General features: G+C 42.5%; 1 protein-coding gene across 2 annotated transcripts; it reads left to right on the top strand.

Annotated features, from left to right (window-relative positions):
* Positions 1-78: 78 nt before the first annotated feature.
* LOC121576800 (ran-binding protein 3) lies at positions 79-18,186 on the top strand. 2 transcript variants are annotated; one of them, XM_041890276.2, is made up of 16 exons: positions 79-145; positions 8,317-8,372; positions 8,545-8,581; positions 9,352-9,438; positions 9,528-9,605; positions 9,779-9,844; positions 10,065-10,160; positions 10,342-10,439; positions 10,987-11,072; positions 11,191-11,266; positions 11,405-11,501; positions 11,643-11,767; positions 11,977-12,097; positions 12,331-12,473; positions 12,812-12,998; positions 13,459-18,186. In XM_041890276.2, exons 1-16 carry the CDS (start codon positions 124-126, stop codon positions 13,509-13,511), a joined length of 1,428 nt encoding a protein of 475 aa, XP_041746210.1. In that variant the 5' UTR covers positions 79-123; the 3' UTR covers positions 13,512-18,186. The 2 variants fall into 2 exon arrangements, with proteins under 2 accessions (XP_041746210.1, XP_041746211.1); XM_041890277.2 differs by lacking the exon at positions 79-145 and adding an exon at positions 5,237-5,283.
* Positions 18,187-20,106: the final 1,920 nt, after the last annotated feature.

Here is a 20,106-nt window from a genome sequence, read left to right as displayed (position 1 = left end):
CTATTTCTGTTTTGTTGCACAAATGTGTAGACATGACTCCCCCTAGAGGTAGTAACAATTATTTGTCCAGCCATAACGCGCATGTCTACCGCGGAGTATTGTGGGTGTCAGTGAGGAAGTAAAATGGCGGACCTGGCAAACGAAGGTAAGGAACCGCTCAGTGGGGAAGATAAACAAATCTAATGAATGAACCACAATGGCGAGTGAATGTTGTCCAGACAGCGACGGGACTGTCAGCAGATATGCAGGGAATGCGCCGTTGTGTTTGCAGCTCGATGCGGAGGCAGCGGTTTGACTAAACATTAGCATACGTTAGATCCCCCGGCCTTTGCTGGTTATATTTTACAGGGAGGTGGAGTGGGGGGTGGCGGTCCGGACCGTGTGGCACAACCGGGGGAGGGGCAGTTAACTTGTAGGACGTGAAAATATCACATCTTTACAGAACTAGTTAACACGAGCTACCTACCGATATAGCTGCATTTTTTGTAGCTAGTTAGCTAGACAAGTAAAGCAAACATTACATACTCAAGAACGAACAATAGACATCACATCTGGGTCACGTGGGAAACACCGGGTGGAATTTATCTTCTCGAATAAGTTAGCCTTTTTAAACTTCCCACCATCACCATGTAGCTAGATCTACTATGGTCAGAAACTACTAGAAACTAGCTAGCTAGTTATCGGCAAAACGCAGACAACAATGGCTATGTCCGACCATAGCTAGTGTTTTGCACAGCTGTGCTGCTTACAGACAGAAGTTCAGAACTAGGTCATTCTTGTCCTTGCTCATTGCCCGAGGTTACAAGTCACAGGTGTCTGACCCATTGAGGTAGGCCCGACATACTACATGTTCCAAATTCAGAGCGCAATTTACTGTACTAGCCTAGTGACGTAATAGGATTACCAACTTGCTTAGCTAGCTAGATGGATGGATTTGAATGACTTTGATATACAGGATCAAGTCAATCCATTTCATGTAGCTAACAATGCAACCTGGTCTCAGAGTATTTACATTTACGTCATTTAGCAGATGCTCTTATCCAGAGCGATTTACAAATTGGTGCATTCAACTTATGATACCCAGTGGAACAACCACCCTAGGATTACTTTTTTTACTATTCCAGGTATTCCTTAAAGAGGTAGGGTTTCAAGTGTCTCCGGAAGGTGGTCAGTGACTCCGCTGTCCTGGCGTCGTGGGGGAGCTTGTTCCACCATTGGGGTGCCAGAGCAGCGAATAGCTTTGACTGGGCTGAGCGGGAACTGTGCTTCCGTAGAGGTAGGGGGGCTAGCAGGCCAGAGGTGGATGAACGTAGTGCCCTCGTTTGGGTGTAGGGTCTGATCAGAGCCTGAAGGTAAGGAGGTGCCGTTCCCCTCACAGCTCCGTAGGCAAACACCATGGTTTTGTAGTAGATGCGAGCTTCAACTGGAAGCCAGTGGAGTGTGCAGAGGAGCGGGGTGACATGAGAGAACTTGGGAAGGTTGAACACCAGACGGTTTACAGCGTTCTGGATAAGTTCTAGGGGTTTAATGGCACAGGCAGGGAACCCAGCCAACAGCGAGTTGCAGTAATCCAGACGGGAGATGACAAGTGCCTGGATTAGGACCTGTGCCGCTTTCTGTGTAAGGTAGGGTCGTACTCTGCGAATGTTGTAGAGCATGAACCTGCAGGATCGGGTCACCGCTTTGATGTTAGCGGAGAACGACAGGGTGTTGTCCAGGGTTATGCCAAGGTTATTTGCACTCTGGGAGGAGGACACAGTGGAGTTGTCAACCGTGATGGCGAGATCATGGAGCGGGCAGTCCTTCCCCGGGAGGAAGAGCAGCTCCGTCTTGCCAAGGTTCAGCTTGAGGTGGTGATCCGACATCCACGCTGATATGTCTGCCAGACATGCAGAGATGTGATTCGCCACCTGGTTATCAGAAGGGGGAAAGGAGAAAATGAATTGTGTGTCGTCTGCGTAGCAATGATAGGAGAGACCATGTGAGGATATGAGGACATAGAGAATCAAAATATGCAGAAAGGGAGGAAAGGAGGGTTGAGGAGGCAGAATCAGGAGATCGGAGGGAGAAGGATTTAGCAGAGGGAAGAGATGATAGGATGGAAGAGGAGAGAGTAGCGGGAGAGAGAGAGTGAAGGTTGTGACGGCACATTACCATCTGAGTAGGGGCAGAGTGAGTAGTGTTGGAGGAGAGCGCGAGAGAAAAGGATACAAAGTAGTGGTCGGACACTTGGAGGGGAGTTGCAGTGAAATTAGTAGAAGAACAGCATCTAGTAAAGATGAGGTCAAGCGTATTGCCTGCCTTGTGAGTGGGGGACGGTGAGAGGGTGAGGTCAAAAGAGGAAAGGAGTGGAAAGAAATGAGTCAAAGGCAGACGTAGGGAGGTTAAAGTCACCCAGAACTGTGAGGGGTGAGTCATCCTCAGGAAATGAACAAATCAAGGCGTCAAGCTCATTGATGAACTCTCCAAGGGAACCTGGAGGGCGATAAATGATAAGGATGTTAAGCTTGAATGGGATAGTGACTGTGACAGCATGGAATTCAAATGAGGAGATAGACAGATTGGTCAGGGGGAAAAGAGAGAATGTCCACTTGGGAGAGATGAGGATTCCTGTGCCACCGCCGCGCTGACCAGATGCTCTCGGGGTATGCGAGAACACATGATCAGACGAGGAAAGAGCAGTAGGAGTAGCAGTGTTTTCTGTGGTAATCCATGTTTCCGTCAGCGCCAAGAAGTCGAGGGACTGGAGGGTAGCATAGGCTGAGATGAACTCTGCCTTGTTGGCCGCAGAACAGCAGTTCCAGAGGCTGCCGGAGACCTGGAACTCCACTTGGGTCGTGCGCGCAGGGACCACCAGATTAGAGTGGCAGCAGCCACGCGGTGTGAAGTGTTTGTATGGCCTGTGCAGAGAGGAGAGAACAGGGATAGACAGACACATAGTTGACAGGCTACAGAAAAGGGTACAATAATGCAAAGGAGATCGGAATGAAATTAACGAAACATCTGGGAAAGCGAGACAGTGGGGCCTCCCTCACTTACGTTTCACTGAAACACTCAAATATAACTCTCCCAACTTCCACTTTAGAAATTATAATTGTTGTAAACTACAGCGGTTCAATGTTTTCTAGGAATATACTCTAACTTAGTTTATTTAGCTAGCTAACTTGGTACAGTATTCTGTATGTAAATCCGAGACAATGCATTTAGTATGATATGTTACGTTTTGCATGGTATGTATTAATTTGTGGATGTCCAGCACCCATTTCATATGATATGTTACGAATTACAAATCATATTATATGTTAAAAATGTGCTAACGTACAATATGTTCTGAATTTGCAAAATGTATGAAATGTTACGAATTACATTTACATTTGTACATTTTAGGCATTTAGCAGACGTTCTTATCCAATTTACAGTAGTGAGTGCATACATTTTCATATTTGTTCGTACTAGGTGGCTAACGTTAGCTAGTTGGCTAACGTTAGCTGGGTTAGGGGTTAAGGTTAAGTTTCAGAGTTAGGTTAGCTAAAAGAGTTAGGGGAAGGGTTAGCTAACATGCTAAGTAGTTGCAAAGTACCTAAAAAGTAGTTAATGTTGCTAAAGTTGTCCGTGATGAGATTCGAACTCACAACCTTTGGGTTGCTAGAGTTTACGTTATATGCCCGCTCCGACCAACCACCCTACTTTCGTTCTTGCCTTAAGTAACCATCTGTCTAATGTAACCATACCAAACGTAACATATCATACTAATTTGAGTGTCCCGGATTTACTTTTACTGTGTTACGTCTAGTCTATGAGACCAGGCTGAACAATGATGCCAATGCAAATAGATATCTTGTTGAGCATTGCCAGTATTGAACAGTATCTATCACTGAAATGTGCTGCACATAATGCCTCGATCAGACAGTGTCATTGCGTTTTGGTACACCAGAGGTACATTCATTTCCAGTGGAACGCTGCGTTTGCCTTGCAGCATTGCTTTGCAAAAGCATATGCATCAAACCGTATGTGTAGACTTGACAGAAATAGTAGCAAAAGTTGAATGTTGAACTTTTGTTGCACACACATCCACTAAAATGTTGGTTTACATAATGAAAAAAGTTTGACTGCAGAATTTATTAGGCAACAATTGACACAATGACACCTCGATCAGACCTACAGCGTCATTGCGTTTTGGTATACCAGAAGTGCAGCATTGTGTTGCAGAGGCAGCTGCAGTGCGCTCTGTGTGGTGCATACGTTGCGTGTGTAGACTTGACAGAAATAGTAGCAAAAGGTGATTGTTGAATTTTGTTGCACACACATTCAGTAATAATTTTGGATTACATGGATTAGCTAGACACTGCAGAATTTATTACGCGGCATTGATGCAATGACACTGTCGGCCTTGATTACTTATTTCTTAATTGTTTTGCACTGACTCCCTTGCGCTGGCTCTATGCACACTCACTAGACTCTACCCGCACACATACTTTTTTCTTTAGCAAATATTTGTCTTATTTTTTAACTCTGCATTGTTTAGAAAGGGCCCGTAAGTAAGCATTGCACTGTAAAGTCTACACCCGTTGTATTCGGCGCATGTGACCAATACAAATCTATTTCGATTTGATCGAGGCATAAGAGCACAGCCACCGGAAGTCCAAACTTTCAACTGGCTCTCTACTCTCGATTTTTTTCTGATTTCACCATCAAAAATAACAATGACTTGTAACACTTTTCTTCAGTGCATGCTCATTCATTAAAATACTCATTCAAATGTGTGAGATTTAAGATGTGAAATTGAAGGTTGTGTGGCTATCCTGAACATAAGAGGCTTAGACGGTAGGCACTATGTGAATAGCTAGAAGACTAATGAGATTAATGCCTGTCGCCACTCTTTGCTCCAGAATGTCACTGTGTTTCTCTGGAGTTGACAGCTGCTCCATTGAAAGACACTGGAACTCCCATTCCATTTTGTGAACCCCTCTCACTTCTCTTCTGTGGCCTGGATTCCTTTCTCATTTCGTCAGATGCACGAGGTCATAGGAGACGTGCTTGCTATTTGAATCTGCGACAGTCATTGGACGAAGCCTATCACACACGTCATTCATTTCTGTCAGTTTCTCATTTCAATCAAATGAGAAGAATAATCAGTTGTTTTGGTCTCGACAACTTGTTCCCCTTACTGAAACTCATCGGATTTTTCCTTCTGTTCTTAGCAGGAAGAATGTGAGATGTTCAGCTTGTGATGGTTAGAGCCAGAGGTAGGGATCAGAATTGACAGCATGGACGAGGACAAGGGTGAGTGGAGATGGGTGAGGGGCTCTATGCTGAGTGGGTAGGGGACCCAGAAACAAAACCAGGTTGCACTCAATTGCATTTACTTTAATGAGACAATGTTTTGGTCCGAGGTGGATCTTTGTACGTTTTTTTCCAAATAATTTTGCCTCGTTAAAGGTAGTTTGGGTGCGATATTGTGCAGGCCTTTTATCTTGTCCAGCACCTGAGTTCTGGTGATGTGAGCAAGTGTCACCTCACTGATTTCTATGTAAGTTATTCTCTCATGGTAAAGAGTTGAGGCTATAGGCTACATGAAGTAGATAAAGTTATACTGAACAAAAATATAAACGCAACAGTTTCATTTATTTTACTGTGTTACAGTTCATATGAGGAATTCATTCAATTGAAAAAATCATTAGGCCATAATCTATGGATTTCACATGTCTGGGAATACAAATATGCATCTGTTGGTCACAGATACCTAAAAAAAAAAATGGGCCTCACAATGGTCCTCAGAATCTCGTCACGGTATTTCTGAGCATTCAAATTGCCATTGATAAAATGCAATTGCGTTTGTTGTCCGTAGCTTATGCCTGTCCATACCATATCCCCACCGCCACCATGGGGCACTCTGTTCACAACGTTGACATCAGCAAACCGCTCGCCCACACAACGCCATACACGTGGTCTACGGTTGTGAGGCCGGTTGGATGTACTGCCAAATTCTCTAAAACGACGTTGGAGGCGGCTTATGGTAGAGAAATGAACATTCAATTCTCTGGCAACAGTTCTGGTGGGCATGCCAATTGCACGCTCCCTCAAACCTTGAGACATCTGTGGCATTGTGTTGTGTGACAACTGCACATTTTAGAGTGGCCTTTTATTGTCCCCAGCAGCTGTGTAATGATCATGCTGTTTAATCAGCTTCTTTATATGCCACACCTGTCATGTGGATGGATTATCTTGGCAAAGGAGAAATGCTCACTAACAGGGATGTAAACAAATTTGTGCACAACATTTGAGAGAAATAAGCTTTTTGTGCATATGGAACATTTCTGGGATCATTTATTTCAGCTCATGAAACATGGGACCACCACTTTACGTTGCATTCATATTTTCGTTCAGCGCACAGTACGTTGTAGCCTTTACTGTATCTTAACAACAGACATTAATCTGAAATAACTAGCCTAGTCAGAAAGGCTATAGAGTACATTTTAAACAGGCTAAGTATAGACTAGAGTGTGTATGATGTATTGAGTTTAACTCAGCATTGTGACACATTTTTATTAAATCAAGGAAGTGCAGTCTGTTTTATCCACTTCATTAATTTGATGAAGTAAAAATGCCATAGAGTTTATTTTGTGACAAAGCAAATCCATTTAGTGTCCTTTTGGTTTTTATAAAAAGGGGAATGTTTTATTGCCATATCACAGATAATAGCAGTGGTGTGGTTGGAAACCTCAGTAAAACGCTGTAATGATGCAGAAGTTCTCGTCAAAGGCCTTGCAGTGTGCATCCACCATCTCTGGCAAGCGTTTATGCATGTTTCACACCTGGAGGGCACATGAGCAATACCAAGCCATCACAAAGCCTTGTGCCTCAGCTGGGGACGACTGACCACATAAACCGGCAAGCTAAAACACACACACACAAACATGCATATTGACGCCTCACACATAGACACACTTTCACATTCTTCACACACGTAGCTGCTACTCTGTTTATCATCTATCCTAATTGCCTAGTCACTTTTACCCCTAACTACATGTACATATTACCTCAACTACCTCCTATCCCTGCACATTGACTCGGTCGCGGTACTGCTTGTATAGCCTCGTTATTTCTATTTAATTGTGTTGCTAATTTTCTTACTTTTGAACTCTGCATTGTTGAGGAAAGTGCTCGTAAGTAAGTAGTTCACAGTAAAGTTTACACCTGTTGTATTTGGCGCATATGACAAATAAAATTTGATTTGATTTACTAGGCCTACAAATTGAAAGCTAGCTTTTATATCTGCTTAATATCTGCTTTTACTGTTCAGTGTGAGTAGCTAGGCACATCTGCCTTCCCAGCCTTCTAAGACAGGCTTTGCTGCCCTTTATGTTCAGAATGTACACCTATCATGACCATCTCACCTTCACCGTAGTTCAACATAGCTTTGTTTCTGTCATTTTATTGCCTTAAAATGGGTGCTTTCCTCCTTTATACACATTAATGATTTATTAGGTCAAGCCCAGTGTAGTTGCATCATGTTGGCTCGGATCCCTAGAAATGTGAAGCACCCGCAGGCACACACATGGGCGGTGAAATTATAGAAAGTAAGTCATGCACACACATCCTGGCAATAGGAGCCCATCTACATGGCTTAGCCTAAAAATAGGCAAGGGTAAATTATAGCAGCAGGGAGGTCAGGGGTTGATACCATCCTTCAAATCCATCTGCTGGGCCTGGCGATCCTCCACACATCCTACTCCACCAAGACCAGCACCTCTCCCTCCTTAGTTGTGGCAGGTAGCAGACTATTCCAGCTGGGCCAGGGTGAGTGCCCAGAGCCTTCCCACTGGGCACACACTGGTTGAATCAACATTGTTTCCACGTCATTTCAACGAAATGATGTAGAACCGACGTGGAATAGACGTTGAATTGACGTCTGGCCAGTAGAGCCTCCTATTCAATTAAGTCTTATGACTCGAGTTGTAATTATAGCTTAGGGAGAAGATTTACTAGGTCCTGGCTGGGGTTCTATCAAAACTTTGTGGGCACTGACAGTGACAGGGGAGTCCACTTACACTGACTGGGATGCCTGAGCCCTGAGGTGTATTGTGTGGGGAAAGCGAAGTAAGTGCACAGTTGTACAAAACTTGTCACGGTTTCATTGGTTTCACTTTGGCCTAGCCTGCGGGTGTTTGTCAGCTCCGTAGAATTCATCTTGTAATATTTGTAGTCTAGAAATGCAGATAAGGCTCAAAGTGAAGAGACATCCATCATAAAGCTTTTGCCCAAAGATGTGCGAAATGATATCTCCAACAGTGACACATCTGATTTATCTTGCAGAGAAGCCTGCCATAGCCCCACCAGTGTTTGTGTTCCAGAAAGATAAAGCTCAGAAGGTGAGATACACACTCTTTTCACACCTCTTCTGAAAATGTAAAAAGTGTGATGGCATGATATGAAGCGGACTTGGCTTCATACTGACTGGATAATTTCCTCGGTTTCCTGTGTCCGACTATCTGTTTCTTTCTTCCTCTATCTCTCCATCTTTCTCTGTCAAATCCTTAACAGAGATCAGTAGAAGGGTCCAGTGCGGAGGATGGAGAAGGTAAGGATGAGGAGGGTAACAAGCAGGTTCTAGTGCTTTGGAAAATTGAAAATGTCTGTCTTTATATTTTGCACTGAACAAAAATATAAACGCAACAATTTCAAACATTTTACATTTTAGTCATTTAGCAGACGCTCTTATCCAGAGCGACTTACAGTTAGTGAGTGCATACATTTTCATACTGGCCCCCGTGGGAGACGAACCCACAACCCTGGCGTTGCAAGCGCCATGCTCTACCAACTGAGCTACAGGGGACTAAACCCTACTTAACCCATACCACTGACAGTTTGTTTCTTATGCCTACACTGCCCCGTTGTGGTTTCTAACAGGGTAGCAGCTCATTTTACTGAGTTACAGTTCATATAATGAAATCAGTCATTTGAAATTAATTCAATAGGCCCTAATCTATGGATTTCACATGACTGGTAATACAGATATGCATCTGTTGGTCACAGATACCTTAAAAAAAAAAAGTAGGGGCGTGGATCAGAAAACCAGTCAGTATCTAGTGTGACCACCATTTCCCTCATGCAGCGCAACATATTTCCTTCGCATAGAGTTGATCAGGCTGTTGATTAAAATGTCAATGTAAAAAATGTAAACAAATTTGTGCACAATATTTGAGATAAATATTTGTGTACGTATGGAACATTTCTGGGATCTTTTATTTCAGCGCATGAAACAAGGGGACAACACTTTAAAATGTTGCGTTTTATATTTTTGTTCAGTATAGTTACTTTGCTAGTCTTTGTTCATTCTGTCTCCTCCAGACTCTGATAAAGATGAGAGTAGTTACTGTCCCCCGGCCAAGAGGGAAAGAACATCGTCACTAACACAGTTCCCACCTGCACATTCAGGTAGTTGTATGTTTTGTTTCATTAAAATACTTTCCTTAGTGTGTGGAGAAAGGGTGTATACTCATGTTATTTCTCCTTGTCTCTTGCAGTTTCTAAGAACAATGTGTTCATGCCATCCAGTTTCTGTCAGTCCCCGACAGGAAATAATCATTCAGATTCAGAACCTGGTGAGTTCATGAATAGTTATCTTAAGATCTCCTTTTCAATCTATTTGATATTTGCATGATAAGGAAAACTACCCTTGAAGAATAATGACAAGAATGTTCTGCTTTTTCTCCATAAACAAAGTTCTGGCTTAGCTTCCAGCTATCTCACGTTCCCTCGCTCTCTTTCTCAACAGAGGAGAAGACGGTTGGGTTTCGCCTGAAGCCTCCCACCCTGATCCATGGACAGGCTCCTAGTGCAGGTGGGTGCTCTCTCAAGTCAATGTCATGTTAGTTCCTAAGGCTTTATTGTCCATTAAGGGACAAAGGAAATGTGTTTTGGGGGTCTAGTATACAGGCTCCGTAACAGGCAAAAACACAATGTACAAAACATCACAAGAAGATGGCAAAAAGATGGCCCTTCTTTGTCTGGCGTTGATCTGTCCAGAGCCTTATATTTAGGCCAAGTAAAATGTGTTGCAGGCGTCCCGAGCCAGAAACCCAAGGAGCTGCAGCGCAGTGTGCTACGACCAGCGGTACTGCAGGCCCCTCCGGCCACCAAATCACTGACCCAGACCGGTAAGCACACTTTCAGGATGGATTAACCTTAGTCTTCAGATCCTCTCAAACAAACAGCTTTAAGACTTTGTTCTGTTCTGCGATGGCCATTCTCCTCCAGCTTTCTTTCATCTCAATGTGCTTGGACAAAACATCTGAAAGTGAAAGGAATCCAACCAGTCTCTTCTTGTGGTCCTGATAGGGTTGAACAGTGGTACGAATGGAGTGAACAGGTCATCAGAGGGTCTGACAGTCACCCAGAACAACACAGAGAACTGTGATGGGTCGACCACGTCACAGGTAGGCGGAGAGGTGAAAGGGCGCAACACGGTAGCTACGTCTAGTTCACTTGAATTATTTAAATGGCTGTGAATACAGTGGCCTGTAATAAACTATATAGTTATCAAGCGAGTTCATAACAACAACAAAAAACACAACAGGACAGACACAAAGGCAGGGTTTATGCTTGAACATTCATCATGGAATTTCCATGAATGTCTCTCGCTGCTTTAATCTTCTTTCAAGGAGAAGAAAAGCGAAGGGATGAGAGTAGGAAAGGAGGAGGGAAAACAGATCCTCCTGTGGATCGTTTGTATTTGGCCAGAATGTCAAAGACAGAGCCAAGGTGACCTTGAATAGTTAACTAAAGTGCATGTCATATGGAATACGTTTCAAAGATGTTATCAAGTGCTCTGGGCTTTGCCTCATACCTGACAACACCCCATTGGGTGTGTGGGTAAATCACAATATAGCAGCCTCTTGTGTCCTTGCATGCTTTGTTACGTTCTTTTGATCTGTTCCTTTGTTGTTATTTGTCTGATCCTTACCCTTTTCTCCATTGGTCTAGGTTGAGCAAAGCAGTGAACAGAAAGGCTCTCTGTCAGCAGAATCAGGGGAAACCAATTATTTCCTACAATACAGAAGCACTCCCAGGTTAGCTGTTTATGGATTCTGGCTCCAATGGATATGATCAGTAATGTGTTTTATTAGGCTACTCGTTCATCATCTCCCATATCTGACTAACATCCTTTCTCCTGTATTTCCCACCCAGCTTACAGAAGGCTGAGAACAAGGCTGATGATGGGGATAAGTTTGTGTTTGGACAGAACATGTCGGATCGTGTCCTAGTAAGACTTGTTCTATTGTGAGACTAATCTAGTCATCTTTTATCACCGTGTTTTTTCTACCGTTTGTCCCTCTTCCAACTAAAGATGGCATCCACAATGTTGTGTTAAAGCATGTTGAATTACATTCTTGTTTTGCAGAGTCCGCAGAAATGTGAGCAAGCAGCAGAGGGCAGTAGAGATCCCCCCGCCGCTGCACCCTGTGAGCCCTCGTCACAGGACAGCAGCCCTGAGAAAGGTGGGTAAATAAAGAATGCTGGATATGAAATGAATGTTAAGAGGCGTATGTAATGGCAATGCAATGAAGGCAACACTGATTTTTTTCAGGCCCCTACTATTTGATGGTGTTTGAATGCGGTTTTGGTTCTCTTCTTTGCAGACAACAATGTGACAGAGTCTTTGGAGGAGTCGGCGGCAGCCTACACCAAAGCTACAGCCAAGAGGTGTTTGTTAGAGAAAGTAGAGGTCAGAACTGGAGAGGAGTCTGAGAGTAACGTTCTTCAGGTATGCAAGAGGTCTCCTACGTGTTTGGTGTTTAGTTGGTCGATTTCAATGTCAGAGAATGTTTGTAGTAACATTCCATTTACTTTACCATGAAATTTAGCAATTGCTGATTGATAGTTTTGCGTTTATATGTCTCCTCAGACAGTTGGAAATAGGCTGAAATGGTACATGGTCATTCTCTGACAGTGGCATGTTTTTTGTCTCCTTAGGTCCAGTGCAAGTTATTTGTGTTTGACAAAGCGTCCCAGTCTTGGGTGGAGAGAGGTAGAGGACTACTAAGGCTCAATGATATGGCTTCCACAGAGGAGGGATCGTTACAGTCCAGGCTGGGTACAGTCATTAATCATGAATTAATCATTAGTCATGAATCAAATCATATCAACCATTTAGTGCATTTACAAATCTCAATACACGTTACTGTCATGCCACATTACCCTGGATTGTATCGTATGATACTATGGAGTTGTTTATGTACATCTGTCAAAACGCAACTCCCGTTTGAAGGTATTGGTTATTCTATACATTGTTTCTGACCTGAGTTTGTATTATTTTCTGTGCTGTAGTGATGAGGACCCAGGGCAGTTTGCGTCTGATCCTCAACACCAAACTGTGGCCTCAAATGCAGACGGACAAGGCCAGCGAGAAGAGCGTCCGCATCACAGCCATGGACACTGAGGACCAGGGGGTCAAGGTCTTCCTCATATCGGTACGAGAAAGACATCATTAGTTATTACCAGAGCCATATATTTAAGAGTGTTAGGCCAACTTTTAGAATGTTTAATATTGTTCTTATTCTAGGCTTTCAGTTACATAGAATTGTTTAAATATTCCCCATGTAAAGTTAATGGGGAGCTTACATGGCTGCCATAGAATGTTGAAGTGTCATGTAAATGCATCATAATGCGGAAACCACATTGGCCCAACTCTCTAAATACATGGCTCTGGTTATTACATAGTAATGACACTGACTGTGGTAATAGATGTTGAGTATATCTAACACTGCCAGAACATCCAGTTTAGTGCTGAGTTATGTGTCTGTTCCAGGCAAGCTCTAAGGACACAGGGCAGCTGTACGCAGCACTGCACCATCGTATCCTGGCCCTGCGGAGCCGCTCAGACCAAGAGCCAGAGCCCCGGGTCCCCATCCCAGACAGCCACATCCCTCATCCCCAGTCTAACGAGGAGGATAGTGATGAGGACGAACCGCTCACACCCACTGCCAACAACACAGGTAAACTAGATAACCTTTAGCCTAGCTGTTACTCTAACTTTTCCAATCGCCACAAACTGATCTGAAGACCTCTTACTGTGATTGTTCAAAAAAGTGATCTAATGATATCCTGGACACAAAGTAATGGTCCAAAACTGTTATCTGGAAGTGATCTGGGAAAAGTTGTCTGGAGGTCCAAGAAAGTTATCTGGACATGCCCCCTAATGGTCCAACAAATGTATTTGAAAGTCCAAGTAAGTGATCTTGGACACCCTCACTGATGGTCCAAGGAAGTGATCTGGGGGGATTCAAGGAAGTGATCTTTTTCCTTGGATGTTGTGAAGTGTCTTGGATTTTCCCTTATTTCATGCAAGCAAAAATATCTGGCCCATTCAAAAAGCCCAAGAATGTAATTTAAAACACTATTTGATTGGACTGCCCCTAGCCTATCACTCACCAGGCCTGTCTCTCCTCTCCCCAGAGGGTCCAGAGTCCCAGGCCTGCGGGACTGGCAGTGGGAGTGGGTCCTCATAGCACCTGCCCCCCTCCAACCGCCCACGCACTGCAGTAAGGACCCCTTACAGGCACCTCCATGGACACCTCAGGCCAGCATCTCCCCAGTGGTCCAAGGTCACAGTGGAGCGCCAGGAAGGATCCTATGCAGGTGTTACTAAGTTAACTCTGCAGTTCACACTCTGCATTCACAGTATATCTGGGATGGATGGACTTTTTTGTTTAGTTTTTGACTTCTTTTCTTTTTTTTCTCTAGAATAGGATTTTTGTGGGGTTGGGGGGGGATGTTGTGAATTGGACACTCATCATATTGATGAGTGAAGGGAATGAGAAAGCAGTTTTCTTCTCTCGCCGATGTAAGTATATTCTAAATAGTTTGCTGTTAAAAGTGGGACCTCTTTATCCACCTTGCAAGAGAACAGACCTCAGGCACTTCAGTGGGGCTTGTATTTTGTTCAGAGAGGTAAAGATTGAGTTGCCTAGCAAATATTTGTTTATAAAGTCTTTTTTTATTTCACTGAGTTTTGTCATTGAATAGTGTCTGGACTCTTGCTTCAAGTTGTCTTTTAGTCTGTAGTCCACATTATAATTGATTTTTGACCACAAATCGGTTGAATTAGAATCCCTTGTGCAAACACCTGCTTTGACTTTAGTAGCCATAAAAGATTTTTAAAATAATTCAATTTAATAATGGAATTTACCTGTGTTCATGATTATTATTATTTCTGGTACATTACGTTTTTATTGATAGTTAATATTATCGACTTTGATTTAGAAATTCATCCGAAAATTAACTCATTCTGTAAATAAGAAAGCTTGTTGGAATTGATCACTTTACAACAGGTTTGCACCATGACCCAAAAGTTTTCCCTGAATATAGCCGTTAGATTTGTTTCTTTCAATTTTTTTTTTTTTAGATAGATCAGAAAAATATACATTTTCTCAAATATATATGGAGTAAACCCTTTTTATGTTTGAGTTGTTTACAATTATGTAATTAGTTTGCTTTAAATAAGTTCCAATCACAAGGCTTTGTTTATAACAACCACGATCTCCGAATAATATAAGACCATTGCAAAAAAAATAAAAAATAATAATGCGATCAGAAAGGCCAATATAATAACTTTTAGGTTAGGGTGTTGGCATTTGGTTTCTCTAGCATGTCGTTATTTACATCTATCCCAAATCGGTTTGACATCAAAACCCTACAAAATGCACATAATACTCTCAGACCAGCTAATGCTGCCATTTTATTCAAAGAGTTATAGACATTGGAACAGGTGGTACTAAGCGCACAGGGTAGGAGGGCTACAAGGACAGTGTTTCTCACCAATAGTCTAGTGCTGAGCCCTCTATTCCTTTGTTAAATAGATGGCTCTGGTTTGGTGTATTTCAAATAAACAGACCCCTTAAAGAGAAGTAGATGACTAAAGTAATATTTTCTTCAGTGAAGTGTAGTTCCTCTTTTTTTTAAGCCTTTTTCTTCCTCCTCAGTGGAATGAGTAATATTTCTAAATTGTTGTATTATAGTGTTCTGCTTTTTCATGTACTACAAGCCTTTGATGTGGAAAAAATGTATTTTTAACTAAAAAAAGCATACTAAGAAAAGTTTGGTGGGGAAAAAAAACAGGCAAGTAGAAATATTATTGGTTAAAATGTATAAATCCCGTAATGTATATTATTGAACAAGCAACCTTTAAAGGAATAATCCACTCAAACTTTTGGTATTTGTTTCATTAGTCCACTGTTGATAATGAAACAATTTCCCAAATATATTTTTTGAGTGGATTATTCTTTTAAGTGTAAAAAAAGGACAACTTTCCTTTTGTACTCTTCTTCACCGCAGTCTATAGTAACCTCACTGTGTAATGTGCTCTGTAAAATTGTGTTCTCTCCATTCTTCACATTCTGCTTATGTAGCTACAAACATAGGACTATTCCTCATGGCCCAGTTTTTAAAAAGTTATCTGGATTTCGCCTATCGGATAGGATTAAATGCATAGAAATAGAATGACTAGAACAGAAGTCTCCATTCAAGTCAATGATTCGTCCATTCTGTTCATTCTATTTCTATGCATTTAATTCTATCCGATAGGTGAAATCCAGATAACTTTTTTAAAACTGGGCCCTGGACATGAATGTATGGCAACTTGTCTCTGCGTTCTTCAGCACTTTTCCTTCTCTGTGATGTTTCTCCCATCAATATGAATTTTTTTTAATGTTCGTAAATGCAAATGAACTGGGGCTGTCCATTTGATTCATTGGCAAAGGTGGTTGATAATGAAGTGTTGAATGTTGTTTACATTGGAGTCATTGATGGTTATTTGCTGGGAAGTGACTGTAAGACAGATATACACTTTTGTTCATGTTATATTTTTGTTGCTGAAATTTCTGTCATGTCTCCTATAGTTCCCTCAAAATGTCTACCTGTTTTCTTTTTTGAGTTAGGCCTAGCTGTCATTGTTCCATAACCTGGTGCTATTTTGTTGCATTTCCTATCACTATACAAGTCAATGTTGATATTCTGTTAGATCGAGATCAAAACATTACATATTTGAATGGAAGTCGAGTGAAGAGGATGTTATGAAACCTAGTTGACATGGACGAGCCCTTGCTGCTGTTGTACAAGGGCACCTGACTCCTACTGTATACTGTGACTGGAATATGTTTTCATAGTAACATGTCTTCTGCGTTGGCCTCTTAACATGCCATTAACTTCAATATATTAGGTGATAGTTTACGGTAGTGGCATTGCTGCTTGTTGTGATTGATCCAATACAACGGAGGTGTGTTCATAGACTAGGTATGCCAGAGAAACGCGAGGGATCAGGAGTGTTGCATTAATAGTCGGTGGAATGGTCAGAAAAAGCTGGTTAATTTCAAACAGGCCCACTTACGATGAGGGAAAGGCTTGCTTACCACCTATCCTCTCTTTCCAATGGAGACATCTAGAGAGGGTCCACCCCTATCAGGATAAAGATGCTTGTCATTGAGGAGCACTAGAATAGCTACATGTCTCCTTTCAACAATACCCACATCTTTACCAGTCATTTTGATATCATTCGCCCAATATGTGTGGAATAAGGGCAAAGATAGGCTAAAAAGTCATAGCATTATCATAGCAAATCTCCATTCAGGCAACACACAGGAGGAGATGCGGTACTGTACTGTACCATTCACCCCTGTTGATGTGTGTGTATCACAGAATCCCTCCACAGAAAGACTACTTTGAATCTCCTCCTCCTGTCTGATATCTTGTATGGCTGTCAGAGCATCTACTAGCTGCAGTATATATTTTTTACCAATCTCTAATGCGTTCACTCGATGGAACGCCTCCTCTTTCTAATAACCCAAGTAGAGTGCTGTCAAATGTCGTTGACAAATTTGAGCCTTTTGGACTATGTTTTTCTTAGTTTTTTCCCTTAAAGGTTTTGAGGAAATCGAAGAAGGCAGTAAATGTCCCCCTCCCCTCCACCACCCTATAGATGTATAAGAGATGAGGGACCATGATGTGACTATGCTTAGATTGCTGAGGGATTGAGCTGTAAACATTGGGCTGGAGAACCACAGCATTGCAGTGAGTCATTCTAGCGGTCTGGGCCTACTCAAGGGAGGCAAGGGAGCGTGTGGCATGGATTTGTTTTTATAACCCTGCTGTCTGTCAGCAAACCATAAAGGTCTGTCCACCAGTCCAAACAAACCACAGGGATGCTTAGAGATCTGGGTTGGGATTCTCTTCCCCCAGTCCTAGGGATGGGCATCTTGGGACCTGGAGAGCTGCAGGGAGTGCAGGCTTTAGTGCTGTTTAGTTTAGGTAATTTGCACATAATGATTTACAATAAAATAGAAGAAAGATTAGAATAAGCCCTGAAAGCTGGTGAAACAAAGGCCTACACAGCTCTCCATGAACGGAGTTGCCCACCCCTGTCTCAATCCCTTCATCTGAAATTCATGGTTGAGCCTACTGTTTTGACAGGTGAAACAATCTTTATTTTTTGCTTTGAGCTTTAGTATAAAATGACTACAAAAAAAGACAAAAACATAAAGAAAAAAACAAATATAAAAAATCACTTGTTATCAAAAAATGTTTATGTAAAATGGTCATATCAAATGTATTTCAAAATTACATTAAAACTTTTAACAGAAAGCAAAACTTGTTTTGTTGTTTTCATGGTTTACTCAAATAGCTTTGATCGTATGGCTTAACTTGCATGTTAGGTGAACTAAAGTAAGTAGTTTCGAAGTACAATAGCCAATTCTGCAAGCTCAGACCGTCTCTGTGTAGTAAGTGTTGCTGTCTCGCCACAAGAGGGTGCTCTTGGTCTGAAGATGGTTCAATATCAACACAGTATCAACAGAGACAGTTCATCTTGTAAGCAGTACCAAATCCTCAAATTGGAGGAAAAATTGTGAAATGGCCTCTAATCATATTTTTACAACATTATCATTTGAAGATAATACCTCTGAAACCACGGCGGTGCCCTTTTAATGGTTGTAAACTGCTAATTATATGTATTTATCTAATTTGTCTATTTCTGCAATTCTTGCTGAATAAATAGCTTACAGTATACGCTCAGTGGCCAGTTTATTAGGTACAACAATCTAGTACCGGGTCGGACCTCCCTTTGCCTCCCGAACAGACTGAATTCTTCGGGGCATGGAAACGTTGCTCAATTGGTATCAAGGGACCTAACGTGTGGCAGGAAAACATTCCCCACACCATTACACCACCAGCCTGTACTGTTGACACCAGGCAGGATGGGGCCATGGACTCATGCTGTTTACGCCAAATCCTGACTCTGCCATCAGCATGTCGCAACAGGAACCGGGATTCGCCGGACGATGCAACATTTTTCCAATCCTCAATTGTCCAGTATTGGTGATCGCGTGCCCACTAGAACTGCTTCTTCTTGTTTTTAGCTGATAGAAGTGGAACCTGGTGTGGTCGTCTGCTGCAATAGCCCATCCATGATAATGACCGACAAGTTGTGCCTTCCGAGATGCCGTTCTGCACACCACTGTTGTACTGCACCGTTGTTTGCCTGTTTGTGGCCCGCCTTTTAGCTTGCACGATTCTTGCCATTCTCCTTCGACCTCACATCAAGGAGCTGTTTTCGCCCACAGGGCTGACACTGACTGGATATTTTTTGTTTGTCGCACCATTCTCTGTAAACCCTAGACTCTGTTGTGCGTGAAAAGCCAAGGAGGCCGGCCGTTTCTGAGATTCTCGAACCGGCGCGCCTGGCACCAACAATCATGCCACACTCAAAGTCGCTGAGGTCACTAGTTTTGCCCATTCTAACGTTCAATCGAACAGTAACTGAATGCCTCGATGCCTGTCTACCTGTTTGATTTAGCAAGACACATGACTCAATGTCTGTAGGAGCAAACCATTTTCGTGAACTGGGTGATGTACCTAATAAACTAGCCACTGAGTGTAGTACATCTATATATTTCCATATTATATGCTTTTAAGTGGTGCGTAACCATTTTGGTAAGGCCATCCTGGTATTACTATGCACTCAGATGGTTTAGTCCAAAAATGACTGGCTAAATACAGTAGATGCATTTCAACTACCTGAGTGGCGCAGTGGTCTAAGGCACTGCATCGCAGTGCTAACTGTGCCACTAGAGATCCTGGTTCGAATCCAGGTTCTGTCGCAGCCGGCCGCGACCAGGAGACTCATGGGCGGCGCACAAGTCGTCCAGGGTAGGGGAGGGAATGGCCGGCAGGGATGTAGCTCAGTTGATAGAGCATGGCGTTTGCAACGCCAGGGTTGTGGGTTCGATTCCCACGGGGGGCCAGTATCAAAACATCAAAAAATGTATTCACTAACTGTAAGTCGCTCTGGATAAGAGCGTCTGCTAAATGACTAAAATTTAAATGTAAATGTTGGTAGGATGCATCAGTGAATTTTGTATTTTAAATTAAACCAGCTTTTTTGTTGCTTTAAGATAATTTATTGAATTGTCTTCTATGCAGAATGGTGATCATATAATCTCTCTCTCATAATAACAATACCAGTGAGTGCTGATATACGGCCAGTGATCCAGGTGTGTCTGTAATAAAGGCTGGTAATTGGTTACACCTGCAGAGTGTTGGATGACAATGAGGCTTCAGGGTTCATCAGAGATGTGTTAATCCCTGTAATAAGTCAGAGGGATTTTGATACTTCTCTAACAGAGCCATGGTTCACCTAACACTCCTCTGTAGCGCTGCCCAATATATATATATATATATATATATATATCAGTATCCAGCTGCAGCAGGGAGTACGCACGCTCAAGTCTCACATATACAGACTACGTCCCAGACACTGGTGTCCTGTTTGGTTAGAGTTAGTGTTGATGTAGGAGTTAAGGTTAGTTATTAGGGATTGGGTTACGGGTAAGGACTGGAGCATGTTATGTGGGCATCCCAGTGCCTGGGGGTGAGAGTGACTGGGTTCACTGAATCCTTTGCCTTTGTCAACTAGGTGTTTATTTAGATGGATTGTTTCATGAGCATGAAATGACATCGCACATGAGTTACAGGCCTATCTTTCGCGTCAGCAACCACAGCTAATGAAGTCAATGAAACCCTTAACAAGGAGTTTAGTTTTGGAATGGGTGGCCA

Source organism: Coregonus clupeaformis, chromosome 11, assembly GCF_020615455.1.
Source record: "Coregonus clupeaformis isolate EN_2021a chromosome 11, ASM2061545v1, whole genome shotgun sequence".
NCBI classification, from domain to species: Eukaryota; Metazoa; Chordata; class Actinopteri; order Salmoniformes; family Salmonidae; genus Coregonus; species Coregonus clupeaformis.
This window is presented reverse-complemented; position numbering and strand designations above follow the sequence as displayed.